This window comes from Serinus canaria, chromosome 17, assembly GCF_022539315.1.
Source record: "Serinus canaria isolate serCan28SL12 chromosome 17, serCan2020, whole genome shotgun sequence".
In the NCBI taxonomy this organism is placed as follows: domain Eukaryota; kingdom Metazoa; phylum Chordata; class Aves; order Passeriformes; family Fringillidae; genus Serinus; species Serinus canaria.
Genome location: NC_066330.1, coordinates 9,198,286 through 9,223,917, shown reverse-complemented (window position 1 = coordinate 9,223,917; position 25,632 = coordinate 9,198,286). Strand labels below are relative to the sequence as shown.

General features: G+C 52.1%; 1 protein-coding gene across 18 annotated transcripts in view; it reads left to right on the top strand.

Moving 5' to 3' along the window:
• LOC103819172 (histone-lysine N-methyltransferase EHMT1) overlaps window positions 1-25,632 on the top strand; it is a 118,661-nt gene that overhangs the window by 83,613 nt on the left and 9,416 nt on the right. For 16 of the 18 annotated variants that reach the window (XM_030230018.2, XM_030230022.2, XM_030230028.2 and 13 more), the window contains 16 exons: window positions 213-344; window positions 2,910-3,055; window positions 5,922-6,065; window positions 7,775-8,001; window positions 8,630-8,794; window positions 9,839-9,921; window positions 11,164-11,270; window positions 13,095-13,217; window positions 15,381-15,482; window positions 16,155-16,259; window positions 19,127-19,281; window positions 19,999-20,166; window positions 20,517-20,661; window positions 21,407-21,484; window positions 22,773-22,888; window positions 25,089-25,175. In XM_030230018.2, coding sequence (XP_030085878.2) covers window positions 213-344; window positions 2,910-3,055; window positions 5,922-6,065; window positions 7,775-8,001; window positions 8,630-8,794; window positions 9,839-9,921; window positions 11,164-11,270; window positions 13,095-13,217; window positions 15,381-15,482; window positions 16,155-16,259; window positions 19,127-19,281; window positions 19,999-20,166; window positions 20,517-20,661; window positions 21,407-21,484; window positions 22,773-22,888; window positions 25,089-25,175 — 2,083 coding nt within the window. The remainder of the gene's footprint in view (window positions 1-212; window positions 345-2,909; window positions 3,056-5,921; window positions 6,066-7,774; window positions 8,002-8,629; window positions 8,795-9,838; window positions 9,922-11,163; window positions 11,271-13,094; window positions 13,218-15,380; window positions 15,483-16,154; window positions 16,260-19,126; window positions 19,282-19,998; window positions 20,167-20,516; window positions 20,662-21,406; window positions 21,485-22,772; window positions 22,889-25,088; window positions 25,176-25,632) is intronic. The other 2 variants (XM_050980832.1, XM_050980827.1) reach the window with 1 other exon arrangement.

Here is a 25,632-nt window from a genome sequence, read left to right as displayed (position 1 = left end):
TTTTCTTGTTCCCTGCTTGGGTGCAGGTGGCAGCTCAGTGTCAGCAGAGCAGTGCTCTGCTCACACTGCCATGCCCAGATATGGTGGTGGCACATTCCCCGTGCTCTGCCCTCGTGCCACAGGGATCCTGCACAGCCCGGGCTCGGGCACGGCCTCCCAGCCATGGGGTGGCTCCTCCTGGGGGTCTGTGTGAATGCCCTGTTCCCATGCAGGTGCTGAAGCCTATAAAGCCTCGCTGGGCAGCAGGGAGGGCCCCAGCCAGGAGAACAGCATGGAGTACATGGAGGTGTCCCTGGATTCCCTGGACCTCCGGGTGAAGGGGATCCTCTCCTCGCCGGTGGGGGGTGAGTGCTGGGGCTGGGCTGGGCTGGGCTGGGGTTGGGGTTGGAGATGGGGATGGGTTTGGGGTCAAGGTTGGGTTTGGGGTTGGGATTGGAGCGGGGGTTGGGGTCAGGGCTGGTTTTGTGTCTGGGTTTAGGTTTGGGGTCTGGTTTGAATTTGAATGTGGGACCAGGTTTGGGGTTGGAACTGTGCTTGGGGGTCAGGTTTGGGGTCGGGTTTGGATTTGGGGTCGGGTTTGGATTTCGAGTCGGGTTTGGGGTCCCTTTGTTCGGCGGGTGGCGCCGTGCGGGGCCCCGGCTGCCCCCTGGCGGCCACAGAGCGCGCAGAGCAACGGGAATGGGGTGGGATCGGGATGGGATCGGGATTAGGGATTGGGATGGGATTAGGGATCGAGATGAGGGGGAGGATAGGGCTGGAGTGGGAATGAGTGTTGGGATAGGGATGGGGATGGATGAGGATGGATATGGGACTGGGTCGGGGATGAGGATTAGGGTAGGGATAAGGATGGATATGGGGCTGGGTTGGGGATAAGGATGGATATGGGGCTGGGTTGGGGATAAGGATGGATATGGGGCTGGGTTGGGGATGAGGATGGATATGGGGCTGGGTTGGGGATAAGGATGGATATGGGGCTGGGTTGGGGATGAGGATGGATATGGGGCTGGGTTGGGGATGAGGATGAGGGCAGGGATGGGACTGAGATAGGAATGCAGCTGGGATGAGAATGAGATGGGAATGGGGCTGGGCTGGGGGTAAGGATGAGGATAGGGATGGGGCTGGGATGGGGATGAGAGTAGGGATGGAGCTGGGATAGAAATAGGGATGGGTTTGGAATGGGGGTGAGGCTGGGGATGTGGGTGAGGATAGGGAGGGTGCTGGGATGCAATGAGGCTGTAGATGGGATCCCAGTTCCAGTGAGGCACGTTAGCTCAGGAATGCTCTCCCCAAGGGTCCAAGGTACTGCCCCAGCCCTCAGCAGATCCCCTCCATTCCCTGAAATATGCTGATTCAGCATCCCCCCAGAACTGCTGCCACTGGATTCCCTCAGGAATGGCTGGTTCAGCCCTGGGAAGGGGAGGGAATGGTGCTGGGCCCTGGGTGCTGAGCCCCAGCTGCTGCTCCCAGTGCTGAACTCTCTCAGATCCAGCATCCCCTGGCTGGATCTGCCTGTCTGTCCCCACTGCTCCCTCAAAGCTTGTCTGGCTCCTTTGATAGAGGCACTTCAAAGAGAGGGTGGGAGCCTTCCCCACCAAGGGAGGGTCAGGAGGGATGAGGAATGCTTTCACCAGAGCCTCTGGATGTCAAACAGATTAGGGAAGTGACAGCTCGGAAGGCGAGGGATGAGCTTTGTGATTTGTGCTCCCAGAGAAAACTCTTAAACCTTTAAGATCTTGACAGGATTTTACATGAAAACAGCAAGGACTTTCCCTGGCCTTGTATGTCATGAAATATCCCTTTGCTAGGCTTGAGCTTGCAGCTTGTTGGCTCAAGGAATTCCTGATGGGATGAAAGGGGCTCGTGCTCGGGGCAGGGTCAGAGCCACGGGCAGGGTGCTCTGGGGGAAGGCTGCCGCTGCCAGGGCAGCTGAGCAGGAATCTCCCCCAGGGATGAAGTTAAATCTGCATGCCTCACAGCAAGAGAGCTCTCCACTCCCATTCAAAAACTTGAAAAATAGCAGAAGGATTCCTTCTCAGTGTGAGTCAATCCCATAGCAGTGGGCAGGGAAAGCTTGGGATGAAAGCTTCAGGGTAAACCAGCCCCAAGCCTAGAGGATTTTGTGCTGCAGACATTGCAGAGATGGTTGGTGCAGGTCTGGAAGAGGAGGGTAGGACTGGATCAACTCCCTCGTCACTAGGCCAGTGTTTGGCAATCCTGGGTAGCCCAGTGATTGATTTCTCTCCAGAGGAACCACAGGAATATTCCCACGGTGACCCCTCTCAGAAGCCCTCACCCACCTTTGCACAGGTTTATAAATGTTCAGCATCTGTGAGATGAGGAAAAGGCAAGAACATTGGAGCATCTTGCTGCTTTCTTTTCCCTGGTTTGTTCTCTTTCCAAAATAAATAATTTGTGGTTGGCTGACACCAAACAGTCCCAGGAATTTTGTTTTCCCATCTGTGTAATAAGCCTTTGCAAATAGGAGTTTGTGCTTTCCTGATCATCTCTATTTATCACTCCAGTGCCTATTCAAATTTCCAGCTCTGGGTAGTTTCCTGCAAATTTCCTGGTGCCAGAGCCCAGTGTTGTGGGGAGGGGAGAGAGGCTGATAAAAACCTGCACCTCATTGCTTGGCCCTTTTGAGGTTTTCTCAAAATAAACTGATCTTAACTTATCACTCTTGATTTCAGCACAGTCAGCTGAGTGTGGCTGGACTTGGAAAAGTGCAGGAGGCTTTTGCAAACTCCAGCTGGTGTTAAAGGGTCTCTTTTACAGGGTGCTGCTAAAGCCTGGAGAGCATTTCAGGACATGGAATGGGAAGATGTCACAGGGCATGGCTGGTGTTGATGGACTGAATCCTTTCTCCTGGCAGAGAGCTGGGGTTCATTCACTGGTTTTCTGTGCCCCAGGTCTCTCCAATGGCCCTGAAGCCATGGAAGTGGATGGTCTGCAGGAAGTGCCCCTGTGTAGCTGTCGAATGGAAACCCCCAAAAGCAGAGAGATCACCACGTTAGCCAACAACCAGTGCATGGCCACAGAGAGCGTGGACAACGAGGTAGGAGCCTGTCCTTCAGCTCCCCACAGCCTTTCCTGCTGAGGCCAAGGCCAGAGAGAGTGACAAGCTGTGCCAGGAGCACGTCTGGGGTCACTCAGGGGCTCTGGGCCAGCTAGGCTGGGACCCACTGGTGTCAGGAGTGGCAGGGCCCGTGTCCCCCCCCAGCCAAGGGCCCCAGCACTCTGTGCCTGTCCCAGCACTGGGTGAGGCCACTGGGGAGGGAGCAGCTCTGTGGCTGCCCTGGGAGAGGCTCTGGGGGCCTCTCGGGCTCGTCCTGGCCTGTGTGCCTGGATATGGTTGATGTAACATTCACATTTCAGGCCAGATGGGCTCAGGTACAGGAACCTGCAGCAGAGGGAGAAAACTCACTCAGGGATTGGAGCTGCTTTCCCCTGACTGTGAAGGAACTGCTGCAAACCTTTCTGTGGCCAGGTGTTGAGTTCAGGAGCTTGGCATGGCCTCTGCTGCCCCAGCCTTTCTCTCTCCTCCTCTCTTTCTCTCCCAAAGCTTCCATGTCCTGGCAGCTGTACAGCCTCAGGTCTGACAGGGATTGCACTCGATGCCTTTGGGTCACAGCCAGGCTGCTTGGGCTCTGCTGCTTCCAGAAGTGTGAAAGGAAGTGGCAGAAGTGACTCCATTCCAAAATCTGGAAAGTGGGAACTGCAGGACAGGAATGCTCTTGATGGATTCTCCTTTTACTGGGTTTCTTTTCAGCTTCAGCCTCCCTGCAGCACTCTCACACTCACCAGTGGTAGCACAAGGAGTGAGAATATCCCTAGTTCTCCTCTAGGATCCCAGGAGAAGGGTGGATGGAGGGACAAAGGGATAATCAGGTTTGTAGACCAGCTCTGCTTCTGTTAGTATGTGCTGGTACCTGCAGAGAGAGGAATTTCCAAACAATGGCAAAATTGATTCATTAAAGAGAAAATGTCCTGGGAGACTCATCAGAGAGAGGGGAACCCCAAGGTTTCTAAACAAACACAAGGTGTGTGAAAAAATTCCTGCTCCTGGCTGTGGTGAGTTGACAGTTTTGTCCCTGGATAAATCACAGGGAGGAATAGCAAAGGCCATGCTTTATGTTAGAATCTTTTTGATAGTGGGAAAAGTGACTCAGAGATGTTATATGTGTGAATAGTTGCTTCTCCAGACTGTCAGGTCCTTGGAGAGTGTTATAAATAGTTATGAGCACCCTGCTGCACTCTCTAATGGTTGGAAAATAGCAATTAATCATGTTGAACTTGTTCTAGAGTTTCTAACAAATAATAGAGTGTGGTATAACAGCTCAGGGTCTTCCTCACATGGGTAATGCAGCTCTCCACAAGTCAATGGAATTTCCTCAGCTCAGTAAAATTCCTCCTCAGGAAAAGATCCATGGTCCCCTTGTGCCACCCTGCAGCCCCTGGGCTCGGGGTGGGGACAGGGATCAGTCTGGCCAAGGTGTCCCAGCCACAGGAAGTCTTCGCAGCTGGAATTTGGGAAAGCTGAACTAGAGATGCTGGGGTGAATGATGAGCCCAGGTTAAAATCCATTCTCTTTTCCCACAGGGAAAAATTTGCGTCTGCAGGAGTGGAATTTAGAAAAATCAGAGAGAAAGCTTAGTTTTGTTGAGAAAAAGCAGTAAGACCTTGGCTGGAGCAGAGGGACAGTCTGTGGCACTGAGTCCCTGACTGACTCTGTCATGAGCACAATAAATTCTTCTCCTTCCCTCCAAGGGACCCTTCCTTGGAGCAGCCTTTCACCTTGATATTCCTTGTTTATAAACCTCCTTTGCCAGGTGTTTGGGAAAAGCAAGATTATTATCAAGGGGAGCTTGAAACAGACACTAAGAGTGTCCTGTCTTGCTGGCAGGTGACAGCTGGTCTGGGACAGTGGTGGCTGTAGGAGGTGCTGCTCCCTCCTGGTGCAGCAGAGCAAGGAACACTGGCTGGGAGCAGGGAACCCCAGTTCTGGAACCTGCTGCCAGTAACAGGACAAGGTGGGGTGTGAGAAGGCATGGAGTGATAGGAAAAGGGGGATGGCTTCAGGCTGAAGGAGGACAGGTGAAGATTGGGAAGGAATTGTCAGGGAGGGCAGGCCCTGGCACAGGGTGCCCAGAGCAGCTGGGGCTGCCCCTGGATCCCTGGCAGTGCCCAAGGCCAGGCTGGACAGGGCTGGCAGCAGCCTGGGACAGTGGGAGGTGTCCCTGCCAGGGCAGGGGTGGAAGTGGATGAGCTTTAAGGTCCCTTTCAACCCAAACCATTCCATGATTCTGTGATCCTCTGATTTTTAAGCCCAGAGCTGTAAATTGGTGAAATCCTTTGGAAAACCTGCTCCAAACATGACTTTAGCTGAGCTCTCATGAAAGCCTGGCTCTTCATCCCTGTGGTCTGGGCAGGGGCCAGTGCTGGAACCAGTACAGACGATAACTTCACTGGCAGTGAGGAGCAATTATTTTCCCCTCTATCTTCCTGTGCCTGGGAGTTTTGAGCAGTAACAAGATTTAGTGCGTATGGTCTCCTTCTCTTGGTCACTGACACCCGCTCTTCCTGGCAAGAGGAGAGTGTGTGTTGTGTGAGTCAGGCCCCTGGGACTGCCCCTTCTGTTGCTTGGCTGTTGCCTATTTCCAGTTACGATTTTGTTGTTGTTGTTGTTGCAAGAAACAAATGACTCGGGGTGCACATGCATGTTAGTTAGTAAATGATGCATTCCTTCCTGAGAGCAGCTTTCATAGCTTCCTGCTGCACTGCTAATGCTCTCTGGCACACAGCTGAATTCCTGTGAAAAAGCCAGGGCTCCTCGAGGCAGTGTGCAAAATCTTCCTCTGCACAAGCACAGGGAGTGGTGTGGTCTGCAGTAATTTCATTTCCTTTAATTTCTCCTGTTCCAGCTGGGCCGATGCACAAACAGTGTGGTTAAGTATGAACTGATGCGCCCGTCTAACAAAGTCCAGCTTTTGGTGCTGTGTGAGGACCATAGAGGGAGGATGGTGAAACACCAGTGTTGCCCTGGCTGTGGATACTTTTGCACTGCAGTAAGTTCGTGCTCTCAATCTAGGGAAGGGGGTACCTGTTGCAACAGCTGGAAGCTGAAGGTGGAGATGGTCCCTAAAGGGGTGTCCTGACTTCCTGGCATCAGCCCCACCTCGTTCCACAGCACGTCAGGAGGTGTTTTCAATAGGAATGTGTGTGAGGGCAGCTGAAATCGTCGCCTTGATCTTCCTGGAGAGCCCCAAGGGGTGTTACCAAAGGGATTTCACATGCTGGAAGTCTTGTCTTTGGAATTACTTTGGAACAAGGGTTTCTTGTTTTTCTCTGTGTACAGATCAATTGCATCCAAAAAAATGTCTTAGCTTGGTTTGTAAGTGAAGCTGTGCCCCCACCTCTGTGTTCCCTCAGGATGGGGAGCCTGAGTGATGGCACTGGACCAGGGCAGTGTTGGAGATCTCAATTAGGTTAGATATTAAGAAGATTAAATATTAGGAAGGAATTCTCCCCTGTGAGGGTGGGTGACCCTGGCACAGGGTGCCCAGAGCAGCTCTGGCTGCCCCTGGATCCTTGGCAGTGCCCAAGGCCAGGTTGGACAGGGCTTAGAGCAGCCTGGGACAGTGGGAGATGCCCCTGCCCATGGCAGGGGGGTGGAACCAGATGAGATTTAAGGTTCCTTCCTGTGATCTCCTGCTGCTTCTTCCACCTGTGCCACCGAGGCTCTTAAGGGACTTGGTGCAGTCCTTTAGTGGCCAGTGTCCTGCTTTCCCTGTGGATAAAGCTGAAGGGCACCAACTGAGGCCTCATGGAGTGGTGATGAGGCTTAATTGTGTGATGCTGGTGTTCTTCAAGATGACTCAAGGAAAGATGCTGCAGTTGTCTCAAGCATTATTGTAGGAAGTGGAGCCATCCTGGGTTTTCTTGCTGAGTCAAAGATCATTTAGGAGATAAAACCCTCAAAACCCTTCAAGGCATTTGCAAAGCTGAAATACAGTTAATTAGATTGCTTGGGAGGACTGGATTCAGGAGAAGAGGGGGTTTGGCTGGCCTTTCCTTGCACTCTCTTCCATCTCTCAGTGCTGTGTGCTGGTGCACAGAGGTGAACCTGGAGTGTTTGTCTGTGCCATCATCACCAACCCAGAGCACAGCAGGGCTTCAGGCAGCACTGACACCACAGGCAGGGAGTTCTGGGCTCCTGCACAGCAGTTGCAGGGACTTTGCTAGAAAGGGAAAGCAATTTTCAGAGGAATTGCCCAGTTTGTTGCCTGAGCAGTGAGCTTGTTTGGGTTAATTAGGCTGGTCCAGGCAGAAGAGTCACATCATTTGGGTTACAGTGGGGTCAGTGACAGATTCATGCCAGTTCATGGTTTGTTACAGCTGTGTTTCAGGTAGTTTTAATGCTGGCTCAGCACAGGTCTGAAGGTTTCTTTTCCAGTTTTGGGGGCGTCCTTACAGTGCACTGGCACTTCTAGAGACACAAGCGAGAACTTCAAGCGTTAGAGGGAAGAGCTGGAAATTGGGACTTCTTTGTTCTGTTTCCCAAACACAGTTCAAAATCTTGCTTTGCAGTCCTTAACCAAGTGAGTTTTTCCCCCTTGACCTTGGTTTTGTTCTCTTCTAAAGAAGTGGCAGTGCTTCTTTACTGTACTGGACGCAGCAGGGCCGAGAGAGGTGGTGAGAGGAGTGGCATGGAGCGTGTGCAGGGGCGAGGCACGGGCCCAGCAGGGGCTGAATTCCTTCTCTGTGGTTTTTTAAGGGCACTTTCATGGAGTGTCAGCCTGAGAGCAGCATCTCCCACCGCTTCCACAAGAGCTGTGCCTCGCAGGTGAACGACACCAGCTACTGCCCTCACTGCGGGGAGGAGGCCTCCAAGGCCAAGGAGGTGACAATAGCCAAGGCTGACACCACCTCCACGGTGTCCCTGAGCTACGAGCAGCAGAAACCTGCAGCTGTGGAGGGCAGGGCCGACACCACCACGGGGAGGTGAGCACGGGGGCATGGGGGGATCTCAAAGCTCCTGCCAGGCCAGGCTTTGGTTTGAATGGTTGGGCTCCTTCTGATGAGCTGGGGGCTGCCTCAGCTGTGGGAATCTGCAGGGGTGTTTTGGGTCACTCGCTGCCCCAGAGCTGAGGCAGAGGCTCTGGAGGTTGGGGGGTTCAGGAGTTGAACCATTCCTTCCTCTTATTGTTAGGAATGGAATAATGGTGGAGTTAGTTGATACTGTCAGGTTTGCTCAGTGACAGCCATTCCCATCTGCAGCTCCTGACTCACACCCATGAGAGGAGGAAAACACAAATCAAACCAGCCCTGTGTTGGACTCTGCTGTGACCTCCCATTCCATCTAGCCTTGTTTAAGTGGCTTTAAGACTTGCCCACGTGCCTGGGTCTCCTGTAGCATAGAGTACATCAAGATGTAGTCAGAGGGCAGTGCAGTTCCTTTCTGGGGCAAGTTCTTACCGAAAAAGCTGTAAAATTTATTGGTTTGGGTTTCGATTTCAGTTACACTTATCTGTATTTAAAATTCATTTGCTTTTCTTTTTTGGCATAAGAGAAACATGGTTGTGTATTTTTAATGGTTGTGCTTTGGCTGTCTCTCATTTTTCCTCTTCAGTGGCACTGGGACGAGGTTGTCAGAGGAAGACAAGCCAGAAAGTTCGGCTGCTGAAGGGTTTGACATCCCTGGGTCTTCAGTTTTTCCAAAGCCTACTACTAGCTTGACCCAGGGACCAGTGAAAGAAACTCTGGAAAGTGCCCTGATTGCCCTGGACTCTGAAAAGTAAGAAAAAGACCATTGGGTCACTCCAGTTCCCAGCAAAGTTGCTTAGCCTAGAGAAAAGGAGATTTAGCTTTTCTGGATTTTGGTCCAACTCATAGCTTTTTTTGTTCACTTCACTCCTTAGTCATCCCCAACAGATTTGGGAGAACTATAACAGCTCTAAATGTCTTATTGATTTCTCTGGAGGATTTAGTTTTTCACTGGCTCTCCAGCTGCAGCTGTAACTTCTGGGAGCTCCTGTTCACAGTAGTGAGACCAGAGTCTGTTGCTGAGCAGCACTGAACAGATCCAGCCCTCATTGGAGCTGCCTGGGGCTGGAGCTGGAAGTTTTAAAACCTCCTTCTGGAGACTTGTTTTTCTGTATCAGAGAATCATGGAATGGTTTGGGTTGGAATTGACCTTAAAGCTCATCCAGTTCCACCCCCTGCCCTGGCAGGGACACCTCCCACTGTCCCAGGCTGCTCCCAGCCCCATCCAGCCTGGCCTTGGGCACTGCCAGGGATCCAGGGGCAGCCCCAGCTGCTCTGGGCACCCTGTGCCAGGGCCTCACCTCCCTCACAGGGAGGGATTTCTTTCATATGTTTAATCCTAAATATCCTGTCTATCAGTTTGAAACCATTCCCTGTGTCCTGTCCCTCCATCCCTTGTCCCCAGGTCCTCTCCAGCTCTTCTGGAGCTCCTTTATGCCCTGCAAGGGGCTCTGAGCTCTCCCTGGAGCCTTCTTTCCTCTGGATGAGCACCTCCAGCTCTCCCAGCCTGGCTCTGGAGCAGAGGGGCTCCAGCCCTTGGAGCATCTCAGGGACCTCCTCTGGATTCACTCCAGAGCTCCAGGTCCTCCTTGTGCTGGGGGTCCCAGATTTGGAGGCAGCTCTGCAGGTGTGGTTTCACCTGAGCACGGGGGCAGAGGGGCAGAACTCCCCTGCCCACACTGGGGGATGAGCCCAGAACTTTGTCAGGCCCAGGGTGGCAGTGAGGGGTGGCAGTGAGGGGTGGCATTCCTGTTCTTCCCTGGGCACTAATTCCTCCTCTCTCCTGCCCCTGCAGGCCCAAGAAGCTGCGGTTCCACCCGAAGCAGCTCTACTTCTCTGCCAGGCAAGGGGAGCTGCAGAAGGTGCTGCTGATGTTGGGTAGGTGCCTCCTGCCCTGGCCAGGGCCTGTCTGGCAACACTCCCAGCTCCTGCCAGGCAGTGCCAGTGGCCACTTCCCAGCAGGGCACCACGTCATCTCCCAGTGCCCCTGGGGAGCAGGGAGATGCTGTGGGTGATGTGTCATTGGGAAAGCTTCCTCTCTCTGGGAAATGGGCACTGATCCCCACTTGTGTCTGCATCTGAGCGTGGCTTATCCAGACCAGCTGCCTGTGTCCCCACAATGACCTCCACGTGGTTTTCCCCATCCCCTCTCCGTGCCTGGGGCACATATTTGCATCCAGTAGAGAGGGAATAGATGGAGTCAGTTAAAACCAAGACCCATCAGAAAGAAAGCAAAAAGGAAGAGCCTTCAGTCCATGGGATTTGTTTTGGGGTACAGAGGTGCCTATCACCAGGTGCCTTTGAGCTGCTGAGCTTGTTTTTAGCATCCAATATTCCCCAGGAATTTCCCCTTCTGAAGGACACAATGTTTCACAAGGATGCTTCCTTTCCACTCCAATACTTTGCTGTACATTTTTGGATGCTTTCTGTTCTTGCCCTTTATCAGTTCCTTCTTTTTTTTTTTTTTTTTTTTTTTTTTTGTCTAGCAAGTGTTTGCTCCATTGTTCCTGGTTTCAATAGCACAGAAATGTTATTCATTGATATTTAACTACAGCCTCATCATACACAACATGTTATCATGGCCAGACATCTTTGTCTGGCTGTCAGCATCATCTGTCAGTCTCTGCACAGCTGTGAGAATCTCTGGCCAGATCCGGAGCCTGTGTGGACAAATTCCATCCGTGTTGCAGCTCTGTATTTGCAGGGCTGCAAAAAGGATCACTAATATTAATCCCAGTTTATAGTGGTGAGACAGAGCCCAGGTGGCACCAGCTCTTAGTTGTTCCCAATTTCTGGGTTGCTTTAAACCAAGCAGTGTTTTTACTTTTTTTATCCTCGTGTGGTGTTTGTTGTTTTTGAGATGAGGCCTTTGGAGAGAGAGTAATGCCTTTAAAAGATATTGAATTCCATGGTGTTTCTGAGCTCTGGGTTTGAGGGCTGTTGCATACTGAATGTGCAGGGGACTGCCCTGAGAGCTTTCTGGGGAAATGTGCAGTGAGACGTGAGCAGGGCTGAGGATGGGCTGGGAACCCATCCTTTAGCAGCCTTCAGCTGAGACAGATTCTCCTGTTACACTTCAGTCTCTGAACTATGCTTGAAAGTGTCTGCTCTGTTTTGCAGTGGATGGAATTGACCCTAATTTTAAAATGGAGCATCAGAGTAAGAGAACCCCTCTCCATGCTGCTGCCGAGTCTGGCCACGTGGACATCTGCCACATGCTCATTCAGGTCTGTCTGCACTCCCAGCCCTCTGCACAAACCATTTTCTGTGGGCTTTGGTCTGCCCTGCTTGGAAATCAGCAGGGGAAAATCCCTTCTGTAAAAAACCTCCTCTGTCCCAGGGTTTGCTGAGGGAGGAGTGGGGCAGAGTAATGGGAGGGCACAGCTGGAATTGTCCTGCTGGAATTGTCCTGTTCTCCAGGCAAGGAGCAGGGGAAGATTTGCTGCAGGGCACTGTGGGGCAGCTGGGGATCTGTGCCTAAGCACAGCCAGAGCTGGGCACTGCCAGATGTGCCAGCACAGCCTGATGCACTGCCAGATGTGCTGCCAGGCTGCAGGAGATCTCCAAGCCAGGTTGCTCTTGATGATGAGGGTAGTGAGGCTCTGGAGCCTGGAAGCTGCCAGGCCCTGCCTTCCCTTCTGTCAAAACCTGAGGAGCTCCAGCAGGATTTTCCTCTGCAGCAGAAATGTCTCACATGTGGAAAGGAGGGAAGGGAAGATGCATGTCTGGTTTGTTGGCTGAGATTTGGATTCTAACTGAGGGAAGATGGTCAAAGCTGTAGGGATGTTGTTGAGCCTGCTCCAAAACAATGTGAAGAAGAAAAAGAAGCATTTAAAAAGTTACAGGTTTTCTTTTTGTACTGTGTACCTTGTCTGGAGTGACTGGAAGTGTGTTGTGTTTTCACTGTGGGATTGGGAAACCTTAAAGGGCTGTTGAGAAGGCAGCAGTGACTGGCCCTTGGAAAAGTTCCTGCTGGGCTGGTGCATTTCAGCACCTGGAGTTGGAGGCTTTCAGGTACTGTTTGAAGGCAGCAATGAACCTCCCTAGCTGCTCTGACTGAAATTACTGCCTGTGAAGACAGTGGAATGAGGAAAAGGAGCAAAACTTGTGAGATATCACAAACAATTTTATTATCAGTAGGGTTGGTTTGTTTCCAAAGTGCTTCATCTTGTCTCTCCCTGAGGTCTGGCTTCTGCAGCAGCCCAGTGTTTGGCTGGGAATGGCCCCAGCTTGTTCCACTTGAAATGCTTCTCCTCTGCCCTGGCTTAAATAGCTCTGGCTGGGGAAAAGAGTCAAAACAAAGGAATTCAGTGGGAGGCACCTGAAAACAGCTCCTGGTGCCAGGTGAACCTGAGTCAGCTGCTGTGAGCAGGTCTGAGCCTCACACACACCCCTGCCAAGAGCTCTGTGTCTGAGAGCTTTTGGGTTTAAGTTTTGGGCTCCTGAGCTCAGCCCAAGGCCTGAAGCAGGCAGGATAACCTGACAGAGCCATGGTTTGGAAGGAGTGAGGTGCTGGTGTGAGGCACTCTGGGCTGAGCTGAACAGATGCTCAGAGACCTCTGTGGAAGTGCCACTGACTTCCACAGGAATATTTAGCCAATCCTCAGGATATTTTTTACAGCTCCTGCCTCTGTTGCCATCAGCAAGTTGTTCTTACTGCTTGTGACATTGAGAGGAGCTGGTTGTTGGAGGCTAAATGATAGACCAGGGAAAACAAAGCTGCTGGAAAAAGGAGGAGGCTGACTTTTCCAAATTGTTACACAAACAATATCCAGCAAGTAGGAGTACAAAATCTGGTAATAACAGGAGTTCTTTAATACCAGCTGCTGGCTTCCTTACAGTTCCTTCCTGGCTGGGAAGGCAGGAGGGGGGCCTGGCAGTGTGTGCTGTTTCCAGAGCAGGTGGACTTGCACTGCCTTCTTTCCTCATTCTATTTCTTCTTTTTTATTCCTTTTCCCCCTGCTTAATATGGCTAAATTTCAGGTATTACATCTCTACTGCCACATCCTTCCTGTGCTAACTGTGCTTGTCCCTGCCCTGGCTCCCAACAGGCTGGTGCTAACATTGACACCTGCTCTGAGGACCAGAGGACCCCGCTGATGGAAGCAGCAGAAAACAACCACCTGGAAACTGTGAAATACTTGATCAAGGCTGGAGCACTAGTAGATCCCAAGGTAGCAGTTTATTCCTTCTCTTTTTCTCCTGAGGAACTCTCTGTCCAACATTTCTTCCTTGAAGTTTTGGGTGGAAGTGCCCAGGCTGAGGAGAAATGGACTGGTTTGTCTTGGAGTGGAGGCTGGAGGTGTCATAATCTCATTGTTCTGCTGGCCATGAGCTGTTAGGGGCAAGTGGTGCCCCTTGTCCCTCTAGTTTGTGGCACCAAATGTCAGGGGGTTTGATTTCATAGGTCTTAGTGTCACAAATCCACTGCAGTGGAGCTGGATTTCAGAGTTCCCTTCTCTGTAGGATCTAATAATGAGAGTTTTGGGGTGATGTTTTAAATAGGCTGGTAATTAGGTGCTTGCCAAGCCAGGAAAAATGACGGAGGAAGCTTTCCTTTCCAAAGGACTGATGGGTGGATTCTTGCACTCATGCTGCAGTGGCAAAATCAAACCCCATCTTTAAACTCTACCCCTTAATTTAAACCAAAATAATAAAATGCAGCTGTCTCTTTGCCTTTAGCATGCTCTGGATGCTTTGCAATCTTGGAAAATACACAGACCATTTGTTAGTCCCATAAATCAGATGCTGTTTGGAACACAGGAACCCTCCCCATGCAAACTTAATTGTCACAACCTGCTGCTCTTGCTGGGTTTGGGAGGGAACTGGGAGCACTGCACAAGGTATCAGGGGCTGCCCTATCCAGGCCCTAAATGGATCCTTGGGAGGCTGGTTCTGAGCTGGGAGGGGCAAAGGACAGGACAGGCACCTGTGGCTTTGTGCTGGCCACTGTCCCAGGTGCCTTGGAGCAGCCCAGACATCTCTCACCTGATTCATTCCTGTGGAAAAGAGGGAAGTTTGTGTTTCTGAAGGTCAAGGGAAGGAGATAAATTCCGAGCTTGCACAAGCAAATTAGAAGCCTCAGATCACATCTGAGGTCTAGGCTAGCTGATGATGTTAATTAGTTTCTTGCAGCAGCTCAGGCCTCTGAAGAAGCAGCATTGGTTTGGAAGCAGCTCCAGCCCTTCCCTGGGGCAGGTGTGTGCAGAGCCCTGGGACTGCAGGGCAGGGAGCTGGGTGGGGGCTCCCCAGCCCCCAGGGTGAAGCTGTTGCTTCTGTTTCCAGCGTGGAAAAGCCCCACTCAAAACATGATAAAACCTTTACAATAAAATCTGCCTGCTCTCCCGGGGCTGGGGAGCTGCACTTGGTTCTTGCCCATCCAAGGGGAAAGCTGTGGAATTATTCAGCTGGAGCAGGCACATGTGGGGGTGTAGAAACTTTCTGTGTCCCAAGGAGCCCTCCTGGTGCAATCCCTGACCTGAGATGTCCCCTCCTTGCTCAGAGAGTTGCTCCCTCATCCTGCATCACATCAGCTCCATCCCAAAGCTCTCACCTCCAGCGTTGCTCCCAGGGATTTAGCTGGAAGGAATCATTTGGTTTTCTCAGTCTTTCATTTCCTCCTCCTGATTTCCTGCTCTCTGGGCATTGCTCTGTGCGAAGCTCTTGGGATATAAATGCCTGATAAAAGTCAGGCTGCTGCCAGAGAGATCTTTGGTGGGAGGGTGGGAGCATCTCCATCATGACTCACAGCCTGTCCATCTCCTCCAGGCCTGCATTCCCAGCTCCCAAAGGCATTTTTCCTTTCAACCTTGGGGGTTGTTTTTTATCTCCAGTCTGTGCAGATAGCTGTGGGCAGGCTGGGGACCTGGTCTCTCTGGAGAGAGACACCACAGCCCTGGACCTGCTGCCAGGTGCTGGTATAAGGCCTTGGGCTAGCAAAACCCAGCAAAAAACCTGGAGGAATGGAGCATTTCAGCTTGAGAGAAAGTGATTTTTCTGATGTAAAGTACAAACTTTCTCTGTGTAAGGGATATTTGCTTCCCTTTGGCTCTCCAGCACATGGAGGGGAGTGGGAAGGGGCTGTTGGAGAAGGGGGGGGGCATCACTGCCAAGGTTTGGGGCTGGTGCCTTCCCCAGGCCTTGCAAAGCCCTTTCCTTCTCTGCAGGGTGGCACCTCTCTGGTGTAAAGCTCCCAAGCCCTGCTTAATGCTGGCCCTGGCTCCTGCTCTCTGCCCTCCTGGCAGTGGGCTGGAGACTTTTGGAATTCCCTGCTCCATCTGGGAACTCCTCTGCTGTTCCTGAGCATCGCTGAGGGTCTGTTCTGTGGTTGTGTGCAGGATGCTGAGGGCTCCACGTGTCTGCACCTGGCAGCCAAGAAGGGGCACTATGACGTGGTGCAGTACCTGCTCTCCAATGGGAAGATGGATGTCAACTGCCAGGTGAGGCTTCCCCGGGGCAGGAGCTGCTTGCCCAGGGCAGGGACTCCCTCAGCACTTGAGTGCTCACTCAAGTACAGTCCTGCTGCTGGGGGACACCTCCAGATCACCACAGGGTGACAATTCTGTGCCCCTGCTGTCTGCCAGGGAGGGTGATCCCTCACTGACCTCAGGGGACTCCCCTTGATTTGCAGTTTCTCCTTGAATTTGCTGTGGATCCTGCTGCTCCAGGGTGTCCCTGAGTTTTTCCTACTGGGGGGATCATGGACAATGGTGTGGGATGGGCTGAGCCTGGCACTTGTCACTGTGGGGTTTGTGGGGTTTGTCTATTGCCCTTGGGGTTTATCCATTGTTGTGGGGTGAGACAGAGGTGATTAGGTGGGGGTAAGGACAGAGCTCATTAACCTGGGGCAAGGACAGCTCCCCCAGGCTTCTAGGGAGTTTCTGTAAGATCTTTTACACACCCTGGGTGCTCCTTGTGCCTTTTGGACAGTTGGTGTGCTTGAACAAGCTGGAGGTGCAGTGCCAGCCTGCTGAGCTGCAACAAACTGCAGCAGGCTCAGGTGTGCTGCTCCCAGCCACGCTGGGCTCTGAGGGACCTGAGGGCAGGCAGGCAGGGGGAGGGCAGGGCTGGTAGGTGTGAGGGCTGTGTGTCACCCTGCTGTCCCCTGCCAGGACGATGGTGGCTGGACACCGATGATCTGGGCCACGGAGTACAAACACATCGAGCTGGTGAAGCTGCTGCTGGCCAAGGGCTCGGACATCAACATCCGTGACAACGTAAGGCTCCCCTGGGACCTCCTGCAGAAACTGCAGTCCCTGCTCAAACCCCAGACACGCCCCAGGTGACAGATTTTGGGCTCAGTCCCGCTCAGTGTGAGTGAGAAGTGTCTGGTGAGAGGGTTTTCCTGAGTTCTGGGCAGAAGTTTGGCAGCTGGGGTTGTGCTGTCCCTGCAGCTGCTCTGTAAGGATGCTGTGTGCAATCCTCAGCTCTGAGCCTCCCTGCTTCCCATCCCTCTGTGCTGCCACTGCACACTGCTCCAGGCAGATCCCCTTAGTCCAGACTGACCAGCTCTGTGTTTGTCCCAGGCCAGTGACTCTGGGTATGGTTTGGGGGACCCTGTGTGCCTTCTGAGGGGAATGAGCTCCTGTTTGTGTTTCTGGATGGGCTGGGCACTCTGCCAGCAGCTATCAAAGCCTGGCTTTTTCTGGCATCCCTGGCACGAAGCTCTGATGTGTCCAGAGCTGGAACTGCCCTTCACCTCCCTAAATCCTGCTCCAGTGGGATGCACTCTGTGCTTGAGTCCCTGGGGGCTCTGTGGGACCCCCAGCTCTGCCTGTGGGGCTGTGCCAGCTGCTTTCCCAGGGATTTCCATGGAAATAGAGAAGATACAAAGAGATAATGTCTGCTTTTTCCAGCCTTCTTCAGGAGAGTCATTGTATCAGCACTGCTCCTCTGTTTTCCTTGTACTATGTTTCTCATTCTTTTCTTGGAGTCTCTAAGGATGTTGAAGTGTGGTGTCTCACCCCATCCCTGGAAGTGTCCAGGGCCAGGTTGGACAAGGTTTGGAGCCACCTGGGAATAGTGGGAGGTGTCCCTGTCCATGGCAGGAGGTGGCACTGGATAAGCTTTGAGGTCCCCACCAAACCAAACCAAACCAAACCAAACCAAACCAAACCAAACCAAACCAAACCAAACCAAACCAAACCAAACCAAACCAAACCAAACCAAACCAAACCCCTCTGTGTTTCTGTGGTTGTGTGGTTTAACCCCAGCCAGGCACCAAGCCCCTCACAGCCCCTTGCTCACTCCCCACCAGTGGGGAGAGAATCAGAAGGGTAAAAGGTAGGAAAAGACTGGTGGGTTGAGATTCAGTTTAATGGAAAAGCCAAAGGCACACACACAAGCAGAGCAAAACAGGGAATTCTTTCCTTGCTTCCCATGGTTGGGCAGGTGTTCAGGAGCTCCAGGAGAGCCCCACCCATGGAACAGTGACCTGGGAACACAAAAACCATCACTCCAAACACCCCCTTCCTCCTTTCCCCACTTTATATCCTGAGCTGATGTCATATGGTCTGGAATGTCCCTTTGGTCAGGGTCACCTGTCCTGCTGTGTCCTCCCAGCTTTCCATGTCCTCGAGTCTCCTCCCCAGTGAGGCAGCACAGGACAGACCCAGCTCTATGTCAGCCCTGCTCAGCAGGTGACATCTCTGTGTCCCCACCCCTGTGTTCAGCACAGCCCCACACCAGCCCCTGGGAGAAACATTAACTCTGTCCCAGCCAAACACAGCACACTTAGGTGGTTCCCAGTTCCCAGGCAGGTCTGGATCCAATCCTGTTCCTACAAACAAAAGTCAAGGTGAGGGGGCTTTTGGGGCTGTTACATCTGTTTGCTGACTCTGAACAAAACAGACTCTTTGGTCTGTCACCAAAGAGCTTCAAGATCACACATTAATGATGAACATCAAATCAACTCAGCCAACTATTTACTTGAAAGAAAACTGTGCTCCTAACAGCTGTGTGTGTGACACATCTATCCTGGAGCTGCAGCTGGGGTGTCCTGCTGGATGAGGTTCAGGACAAATGTCACTCGTGCTGGGAAACATCCTGCTTTGGGAGAAATGCTTTGCTTGTGATGATGCTGCTTTTTAGGCAGGAGCAGTGCAAGGCAGAGCACCAGTCCAGGTGTCTGTGACCTGTCTGAGCTGCAGCATGTGAGTGCAAGCCACAGGATGGATGTTTTCTGTGTGGGGTTTTTCTAGATGACAGTGTAAGGGGAAGCAGGGGCTGGGTAGGAAAGTGTCTCCCTCTCCCTGAAGTGTGGCAATAGCTCCCTATTCAAGGCAGGACCTTAAGTTACATGGTAACAGCTCAAACACTCCAGCAGCAGCTTTGTTTTTGCTTTAAAAAGAAGAAAAAAAGGGGAATAGCTGGGTGATCATTACTATCATTTCAGTGTTGTCATCAATGTCTTTAGAGCCTGTCATGGGGAAGGGATCGACGTGTGCTGCAAATTGCAGTGTAACAGAAAACAGGATCATCCCTTAAAATATCTCCATCAGAAAGATGAGTGTTCAGCTATTTCCAGTGCTGCTAGTGAGAGATGAGTACATACAGTATTTAAGAGATGCCTGGAGTCAGATTGATTGCTTACCCCATGGCTCCTGGTTCTCTTTTTGGCACCTTCACGTACCCTATGTGCTCTTTTTCTCCTTAATTTCGTGCTGTGCTCTTTTTCTCCTTAATTTTGCAGCCCTGGGAAGCACAGTAGCTTTCCTGGCTGTTGGGGCTGGGCAAGCTCAGCATCCAGCCTTTTGCAGCATGTTTGTTCATGTCTGTCACCTCCTTCTGGATTGATCTAGATTGGTTTGTGGCTCGGAGACTGACGAGCTGTCTGTGTGTGTAGAGAAGGTGATGGATTGCCTTGTGTGCAGCCTCCCTGTCCTTGGTGTGCAGAGGTGGATGGACTGAGAGCTCCCTGCTTGGCTGCTCTGAGGTTTCCCTGTCCACCCTGGTATTCCCAGCCAGCCAGAGCAGGCTGGGGATGGCAGCCACACGCTGAACGCTGCGGGTGCAGAGCTGAGGAAGGAACCCCCCAAAGCCACGGGGTTTTAAACAGCCTCCTCTCTGTTCTCTTTCCCTCCAGGAGGAAAACATTTGTTTGCACTGGGCTGCTTTTTCTGGCTGTGTTGACATAGCTGAGATCCTGCTGGCAGCAAAGTGTGACCTGCACGCCGTGAACATCCACGGGGACTCGCCCCTGCACATCGCGGCGCGGGAGAACCGCTACGAGTGTGTGGTGTAAGTGCACTGCTCAGCCCTCCCTGCCCCCCTGGCTGCTGCCTGCCGGGCTCAGGAGAGCCTCTGAGATGCCTTTGGTCTTTACACACAGCCCAGGATTGGGATGGAGGGCTTGTTTTTCTCCTGGGGTGGGGGGTGTGAGGTGCCAGCTGCTGCCAGAGCTGCTCAGAAAATGTGGCATGTTTTGGAGTCGGAGAGGCTGTGCTCAGCCTGGGCTTCCCAGCAGGAAGGTGTCAGGCTTCCTTGATTAAAGCTTTTTTTCCCCATCACTAGCATGGTAAAAAGGTGCCCTGTTACCTTTGTTCCTTTGCTTCATCCCTGCTCTGAATAAAGCCATCATGTTCTCACCAAAAGCTGGTGAGTATAAACAAGGGCCAAGTCCACCACCAGTTTCCTGTGGGGCTCTTCCCTTTCCAGCCTGCTCTTCCCACCCCATATCTTTCCCTGCCAGAGAGAGTTTCAAGCCTGTCTGAAGTTAGGCTGGTACCAGCAAGGTACCTGAAGCAAGGCATGGTTTGCCCAGATCTCTCATGGGTCCCCAGAGCTTCTGTCAGAAGGATTCACTGAACCATGCTTAATAAAGAAAACTCAGGTGATTATTCACTACTACAGATTCTTCCTCGTCCCTTAAGGGCTGGCTGGAGGATGTGATTCAGCTTGTTTTCCCCTTGCCTGGTTTCTCCTGGGGAATCCTTATCCTTCCTTGCTGTTTTGCAGTCTCTTTCTTTCCCGTGGCTCGGATGTCACTTTAAAGAACAAGGAGGGTGAGACCCCGCTCCAGTGCTCCAGCCTTAACTCTCAGGTCTGGGTGGCCCTACAGATGAACAAGACTCTCAAAGAATCATCTTCTGAGAAGCCTGCCCAGATAGAGAAGGTGGTGAGCAGGTGAGAATAGGGCTGGTTTTGCTTGTGGGTTATGGAATTGAGCTCTTGAACAGGGAGGGCAGGGGGCCTGGTTTAAGAAAGAATTGTGTGCCTTCTTAAGCTGGTGTGAAGGTCAGTGTGAGCTTAGGAAGAACTAAGTCCATGCTGATTCAGGCCATGGTTTGCAAATTCATCCTCCAAATGGAAATACTCACAAGCACAAAGAACCATCTGTAAGGCAGGATGGGAAAACATGAGCTCTGTTCTAGTCTGAATGGCTTTGAGTGCTCAGTGATTCTGCCCCAGGATGCCATTTGAATGGCCCTTTGTCTGGGGGACTTTCCTCTGTGACACTTCTTTCTCCATGACAGAGACATTGCCCGGGGCTACGAGCGGATCCCCATCCCCTGTGTCAATTCCGTGGACAGCGAGCCCTGTCCCAGCAACTACAAATACGTGTCACAGAACTGTGTCACCTCCCCGATGGACATTGACAGGAACATCACTCATTTACAGGTGAGGGATCCTGCTTTGGTCCTGCTCTGGGCTCTGCAGTGCTCCTCAGGACAGATTTGGCATTCCACATGGGAATGTTGAGCCCTGATATTGCCATCAATTCCAGCTAAGGTTGAGTGCCTCACCTCCAGCTCTTGTTGTAGGAGATGGGATTTTGATTTTCTTCACTTTTGAGGCTTAAGCTGAGCTCTGTGTTCAGCTGTAGCATTGGCCATCTGGTGCTGGCTGATGTGGCTCCCATTTATCCTTGTCCTCTCTTCTGAGGCTGCAGAGTCAGGGATTTGTTGGTAGACCTTCTCCATGCTGCCTTCCCAAGGACTGCAGCAGCCAGGCAGAGGTCTTGGCTGTGATACTGCAGCCCTGGAAGGGCTGGGAGGGGAAAGCAGGGATGGGGAGGTTCAGGGTGAGGGTGAGGCCTTGCTGGGCACAGTCCGAGGTGGCTGAAGTGACCTTCCCAGGGCCAGTCCCTGTTGTGCAGCAGGGGAGGGTTTACAACAGAGGAGCCTCCTCTCCTGAGCAGCAAGGCTGGCTCAGAATGAGATCCTTCCTTGCAAGGCAGAGTCCTTTGGTGCTCGTTGCACACAGAAATAAACAGTGCAGTAGAACTGCCCCTGAATGGTGAAGCTGGGGATCCTCTGGCTGAGGAGCTGCAGCAAGAGGAGGAGATGTGGTTTCCTGACCCAGTCACCAGCTGCAGTCTCAGTGGTGTGAGTGGTGTAGAATTAACCCTTTGCTTCTCTTGCAGTATTGTGTCTGTATAGACGACTGCTCCTCCAGTAACTGCATGTGTGGCCAGCTCAGCATGCGCTGCTGGTACGACAAGGTGAGAACACACCTTGCTTCATCCCTGCTCTTCAGCCCCCTCCTGGCTCACACCAGGGCCTGGCAGCTGAATTCTGCCTAATTCACTTCCTTGCACAACTCAGAGCCAGGTTGGACAGGGCTTGGAGCAACCCTGTTCTAGTGGGAGATGTCCATTCCCATGGAAGGAGTTGGGATGGGCTGAGCTTTGGGGCCCCTTCCACCCCAAAGCATTCCCTGCTTCTGAAATTCCAACTCCTTTCTTCTTGGCTTAAAATGCCTGAAGTTATAGTCTCAGCTCTGAGCCATGTGATAATCCAAACTGCCTGCTCAGGGCAGCTTTTCTTGTGTTATTTGTGTTCCTCTCGTGCCAACCGAGCCATTAATTACACCCATGTGATAGGGAGCATTTAATAATCCAAGCATGAAATCAGCTTCCATTTCAGAGCAACGTGGAAAGTGCTGTAAGATGTAAACAAAGGGAGGGGAGCAGAAAGATAAATTTTTTTATCTGCTTTTATTTATTGTGATTCTTCTGGATGAAGGCAGAGTAAAGATGTTTTCACTGCCACATTGCCAGAAGTCAGGTTTGTTTTGGGTAAATGCTTCAACCCTCCGGGGAGGTTTTGAGATTCATCTTTGGGCAGGTGCTACAAAGATCAGAAGTTCTGTGAATCTCTGCAGGTTTCTCCCAGGGGGTGTGTTGGCGTCTTTCTTGGCTTTGTAGCCATTTTATTAACACATTAATAGGTGATTACACCTCTCAAGTCTTAAAAGCCAAATTTGTTAAATATGATGAATTACATCCATCATTTCCTTAATCCTGTCTGTTGGTAAATAATTGAATTGTAGGGTTTTCTGAGAGTGTTATTTGGGAATGTAGTGTGATTCAGAGAACTTGGGTGTACTGGCCTTGGACTCTGCAAGTTCAGGCTTTATTCCAGAGGCACACTAAGCATCCATTTCTCCTTCCAGCACAGCAAATGGCAATAATGATGATGATGCACACTAGTTTTCTGCACAGCACTGGGAGGGTTTTTTTAATGCTGTGTAGGGTGATAGCAGGCAGCAAAAATCTAAATTCTCTGGCTGTTTGTCAGCTGTGGGTGACAGTGGTGACTGTGCTGCTGTCAGGGTAGAGCAAAACCACTGCAGAACCTGAGCTCTGACACTGGGTTTGGGGAGGTTGTGGCACAACGTCATCATGGGGTTCTCTAGTCTGTTTTTACCCTGGGGGGAATTTCTGCCTGTGGTTTTGGGGATGCCAGGAGCAGACAAATAACCCAGTCTGGGGTGGTTCTCTCCTTCAGGATGGCCGACTCCTGCCTGAGTTCAACATGGCTGAGCCCCCCCTGATCTTCGAGTGCAACCACGCCTGCTCGTGCTGGAGAACCTGCAGGAACCGGGTGGTGCAGAACGGCCTCAGGTGGGCAGGAGGGGCAAACACAGCTGCTCTGGGCAGGGCCAGCCCCAAACCCATCAGCCTTGTGGCTCTCAGCTCACCCATAATCCCACAAAACCCAGCAGGAAACCCGGGGCTGGTGGGATGGAAGTGGGATCCTGCATGCTGCCAGTGGGAATGGAGCAGCAGTGAGTTGATGAGCTCAATTAACATCTCAGTTAATATTTGCACCCTGCTCTTGGCACCATCAGGTGGGAACTGCAGGGCTCTTTCATCAGCTGTCCATAAAACATACAAATGGCTTGTGGGATTTGCATGCACAGCCCAAGTGTGGTGTCTCAGGGGGAGAGCTGAGAAGGACGTGACAGCAACAGAGCTGCAGAGTCTGAGTTCAGAAGATCTTGTAAGCCAGCAGTCTAAATTAGAAATACAGGCCAGCATGCCCAGACTTGGCTGCTTAAAATTTACAAGTCCTTGGCATGATTCCCCCTGAACTGGATACCTGAATGCCTGTTGGCCTCTCTGCTCAGGTTAGACTGCTGGGATTTTGGTGCCTGGCAGTGTTTTGGTTTGGACCTCTGCTATGGAGGAGTTTGCCACTGCACTAAGTTCAAAGGGATCCTGCTGGAAAAAAACCCCAAGTTTTTAGAATTTCTTTGTAGTGCTGACAACGCTCTTTTTGCAAGCTTTGTAGGTTCAATGACATTTTGCACTGTTAAAAATAAGCAAGGAAGGAACTCGACGTGTTTCCTCAGAACCTCACCTCTCTCTGGTTCTCCCTGCCAAGCTCCCAAGCTCCAGTGCCTCCGTGGGTGTTTCTTCAGGAGCTGTACAGCTAGAACTGTTGCTTTTGCATTTTTTTGCCTCGCTGAAGTGTTTTTTCTAAAAAATGGGAAGGGTTGGGAACCCAACACAAGCCAGGGAGAGCAGCTCTGCTGGGAAGGAGGGTCAGGTGCTGGGCAGAGCTCACGCTCCCTGGGGAGGCAGTGGGGAAGGCTCCTGCCTTGGGGCTGCAGCTGACACAGGGGTGCTGCTGCTCCGTTTTCAGTGCTTCCTTTATCAGATTGGCTCCAAATTAGCTCTGCCTGGCAGAGCACACGTATCCAGCTGGCAGCCTGGCCCAGCTCAGCTGGCAGGCTCAGAACCACAGCCCCACTGCTGCTAGTGCCAGCTCCAGAGCAGAGCCCAGATCTGAGCTGGGCTCTGCTCTGCTCTGATGGACCAACCAAAAGCTGGGGGAGCTTCCCCAAGCCCCAGACCCAGTGTTAGACCCTGCTTCTCTGAGAGCAGTCACTCCCCCGAGGTCGTGGTTTGTCCTGGTGAAGGTGTGGGCAGACAGGATGAAGTTCACATCCCTTGGTTTGAGCTGACAGTGCAGGAGGGAGTGGGTGGGGGGAAGAGAAGTACTGGGAAAAGCAACAGGGGGAAGTTAAGGTGAGCATCAGATTTCACTTAATTCCGATAACAGCGTTGCTGAGAGTGGGTTTTGGTTCCCTCAGGGATAGAGCAAGCTTTTCCTAGCCCTGGAGACTGTTCATCCTGCACTTAACTCAGGTTCTGGCTGAGCAGGAGGCAGAATGACTTACAGGATTGTTTCTCTGCCTATAAACCCCATCAGTAAAATTCCACAGAGCAGCTATTACACCAAGAAGTCTCAAGTTGCAGCTTTTCTTTCTTGTCTTTCAGCCAGGCAGCTGGATATGATGGAATTGCTGAATGCCCTGGCTTTGGCAGAGGGCAGAGGGGTCAGAGCACTTAGCTCAAGGTGTTCTTTAGTCTCTGGGAGATCCCTGCCTTCCCCCTCAGCACCACTCCACTACTGTAAATCCCCTTCCACCTTCCCTGCTTCCTTCAGGGCTGTGTGGAGGGGAAGGAAATGCTGCTGGTGGGGTTCTGATACCCTCTGTAAATCATCATCACACAGAGCATCCAGCCCTGTCCCCTCTTCCCCAGCCCTTTGGTGTGCTCCTGGGCAGGCAGAAGGGGCTGACTGGCACCTGTCCCTTGTCCCTGGGCTGTTTCCATGCCAGCATTTGCCCACAGCTGGGAGCTGCGGGAGTGGAGCATCCCTGCAGGGTGAGAACGGGAGGGTGAATATTAAAATCCTCTGGGAGCGTGTGCTGATGGAAGGTGCTGGCTTTTTACTCATCTCTCCATGAAAATCCATCCTTTCATGGAGTGCTACCACCAGTGTGGCTTCATTTCCTCCTTTGCTCTTTTCCAGGACTCGGTTGCAGCTTTACCGGACACAAAAGATGGGCTGGGGAGTGCGGACAATGCAGGACATTCCTCTGGGAACCTTCGTGTGCGAGTGAGTTGTGCAGCTTTCAGCAGCCCTAAAACCCAGCACTGCCCAAATCCAGCACTGAGTTGTGCAGCTCTCCCATCCATTCCCAAATCCAGCACTGAGTGAACTGTGCAACTTTCAGCAGCCCCAGAACCCCAGCACTGCCCAAATCCAGCACTGAGTTGTGCAGCTCAGCAAATCCCATCCATTCCCAAATCCAGCAATGAGTCAATTGTGCAGCTTTCAGCAGCCCCAGAACCCCAGCACTGCCCAAATCCAGCACTGAGTTGTGCAGCTTTCACCATCCTTGCAGCCCCAGCACTTCCCACTTCAGCTGCACTCACTCCACACTGAGTGACTTGTGCAGCTTTCACCATCCCAAAACCCCAGCACTTCCCAAATCCAGCACTGAGTGAGTTGTGCAGCTTCCATCAGGCCAGCAGCCCCAGCACTTCCCCAGGGCACACATGGTTTGCTCCCC